The 3,265-nt window shown below is 33.8% G+C and overlaps 1 protein-coding gene across 1 annotated transcript; it reads left to right on the plus strand.

Moving 5' to 3' along the window:
• Window positions 1–388: 388 nt before the first annotated feature.
• On the plus strand, window positions 389–2,403 carry LOC111881866 (probable glycosyltransferase At3g42180). The gene is made up of 4 exons (XM_023878250.3): window positions 389–546; window positions 659–816; window positions 1,191–1,548; window positions 1,652–2,403. Exons 1-4 carry the CDS (start codon window positions 406–408, stop codon window positions 2,318–2,320), a joined length of 1,326 nt encoding a protein of 441 aa, XP_023734018.3. The 5' UTR covers window positions 389–405; the 3' UTR covers window positions 2,321–2,403.
• Window positions 2,404–3,265: the final 862 nt, after the last annotated feature.

The following is a 3,265-nucleotide window of genomic DNA, read 5'->3' on the forward strand; positions in this document are numbered from 1 at the left end:
GAAATAATGTTATTGCTAACATAAAAACATAGATATGAATTCATTCTGAAATAATTTTATTGCTGATATTAATGACGAATTTAATTAATTTCTATAAAGAGAAAAATTATAATTATGGATATAATTTAAAATACATATAAATTATGAAAACCATTTAATATCTATCATTATTTAATTAAATAATAATATAATTTTAATAAATTTCTATTGGTGCATTTTAGGACACAATAAATGTAAAAAACATTTTAACCTAGCCCTATATATATATATATATATATATATATATATATATATATATATATATATATATATATATATATATATATATATATATATATATATATATATATATATATATATACACAAAAGCTGGGCATGTAGAAGATGATCCAGAGGGAGTAAAAAATGGCGGCTGCTACCAAATTCCTTATCATATTAACTATACTTTCGCTTTCTGTTCTTGTACCGGATGGATCTCCAATAAATGAAACCCAAAGTGCTCTTTCTTTGTCCAGTTTGCAAGATGATGGTGAATCCAAAGTCAAAGTATTTTTCGTAACCATTCCTTCGTCAAAAAGAAAATATTCTTCCTTATTTTGATTTTAGTTTTGCAGTTTTTCTGATAGGAAACTTTGTAACCTATGTGTTTGATCGATAGGAAAATGACATTACATTGGCAAGAATCGAAGAACAGTTAGCTAAGGCAAGAGGCAAAATCCGCAATGCAATTGTTAAGAGGAGCTTTACATCGTCTCCTAAAGATAGGAGTTTATTCCCCAAACGAACCGTCTACAAGAATCCATTTGCCTTTTTTCAGTTAAGTTTAAATCATAGAATTTTCTTCATCTTTTTCGTCCGATTCCTTTAAGATACTGTCAATTTTCCAGCTTACACAACCAAAATTAAAGAAATGATTGCTTAAAGTAATTTTCTAGTTTTTTGTTGCAATTGTGCATTTTACTTCTGGTATAATGTTTCTTTTATTGCCTGTAAATTAATCCTAGGAGTTGATAATAGAGATGAAACCATGAAGCTCTTAAAACCTTAAAATAAGTTCATATTTTTTTGAATGGTCTGGACAACTGATTCCTTTTCAGAATATATTGCAAAACTGATCCTGAAATATAAAGCATTCGCACCATTTTAGCCCTTTAAATTCCAACTTTTGGATTTTCTTGAACCATGATCAGGAGTCATACGGAGATGATGAAGACATTCAAGATATGGACTTATAAGGAAGGAGATGCCCCCTTGATGCATGATGGTCCAATGAAACTTGTATACAGTATCGAGGGTGATTTCATCGAGGAGATGGAGAGAGAAGGAAATCCGATAGTGGCTAACCATCCAGATGAAGCACATGCTTTCTTTATCCCTTTAAGTGTAACCAACATTGTTCACTACCTTTTTACGCCTGAGGAAGCCTGGGGTTTTCGTGAACGGATGCAAGCAATACTCGAAGACTACATTAAGGTGATTGCAGAAAAGTATCCTTACTGGAACCGTAGCAATGGAGCTGATCACTTCTATGTATCATGTCATGATTGGGTATGTACATTTTAACTATTAGTTACCTATTTTTTTCTTACTTAATTAACCTCGATCATCATCATAGGTGCATTTTTCTTACTAATCTACCATGTTTATGTAGGGTCCAGTTGTTTCAACAGGAAACCCTAAACTCTTTAAGAATTTCATAAGAGTGCTTTGTAATGCCAACAGCTCCGAAGGTTTTGATCCAAGTCGTGATGTGTCGATGACAGAAAGTACAGCGCCATTCAACAATATCCCAGTCGTAAGTAGTGGCCACTCACCTTATAATCGTTCAATCTTCGCATTCTTTGCGGGTGGTATACATGGTGATGTAAGAAAACGTTTGTTCGAACATTGGGGAAACAATGAAGATAAAGACATTCAAGTTTACAATTACCTTCCAAAAGGAGAAAATCACACTGAATGGTTGAGCAAAAGTAAGTACTGCTTAAGTCCTAGCGGATATGAAGTTGCAACCTCTAGGTTAACAGAAGCAATCTATGTGGGATGTGTTCCAGTAATCATCAAGAAGAATTACGTTATACCATATAATGATGTGTTGGATTGGAGTCAGTTTTCAGTACAAGTGCCTGTAGACGATATTCCAAATCTCAAAAAGATTTTGCAAGACATCCCTTTTTCCAAGTATTTGGAAATGCAAAAAAGGTTAATCGAAGTGCAAAGACATTTTGCAGTTAATATTCCAGCTAAACCTTTTGATGTCTTTCACATGATTTTTCATTCTGTATGGCTTAGAAGACTTAATGTTCGATTGTTGAAATCTTGACCACAGCTAATAGATTATTGTAATATATTTTTTAGAACAGCGTGTAATATTTTAGTGTATATCGTGAATGACACGTATGTATCTTCCATATTAAAATGACAAAATAGTAAGAATAGTCCTAAAGGTATGTCAAAATTCGTATTTTTGAATTAGCTTTATTGGTCTAAAATTTTAATTTTCTTGTTATTTTGGTCCAATTTGGTTTGAATTTTTTAGTAAAGATGATTTTGGCTCTTATTATTTAATTTTTCATTTTGTTTTATTACCAGCAATTAAAAATAAAACAAAAATAAAATACATCTCTCTCTCTCTCTCTCTCTCTCTCTCTCTCTCTCGGTTTGTGTTTGATAAACATCCAAGAACGTATTCATAGATTCAAGAACACTAAAGAACATCTTCCCCCACCACCACCGTCTGCCACCTCCATCTCCACCTAAACTTGTTTTTTGCCACTTCATCTCTGCCAAAAAATCATCCCAGAAATAAAATCAAATCTGATGAACACACACACACACACACGAAATCAGATAAACACACACGCACACACACAAAATCTAATGAACACACACCCTAACCAAACCAGAACCTCTCAATGATCATATCTAAAGCAAATCTAACAACAAAAAGAAGCTCGGACAAAAAAGAAGCAGAAAGGAGATGGTACGAGGGGGAAAGGAGGGAGACACTGTCGTCGTAAAAGGAGAGACACCGCCGACTACCCCTCCATCTGTCTCCATCTCTCTTCTTCTCTTGTTGCCTTCATTCTCGTTTCCTGAAACCCTAACGTCATTGCCCTTCTCAATTCAAGATCTATAAGAATGAGTCTATATTAGGGTTTCATTTTGGTTTCAAGACCTGAAACCCTATCTGTAAGAGAGATGGAGAGAGAGAGAGAGAGAGAGAGAGAGAGTGAAAGAGAGAGATGGCGAGAGAGGTAGCGTTCCA

Source organism: Lactuca sativa, chromosome 5 (assembly GCF_002870075.4).
Source record: "Lactuca sativa cultivar Salinas chromosome 5, Lsat_Salinas_v11, whole genome shotgun sequence".
Taxonomy (NCBI): domain Eukaryota; kingdom Viridiplantae; phylum Streptophyta; class Magnoliopsida; order Asterales; family Asteraceae; genus Lactuca; species Lactuca sativa.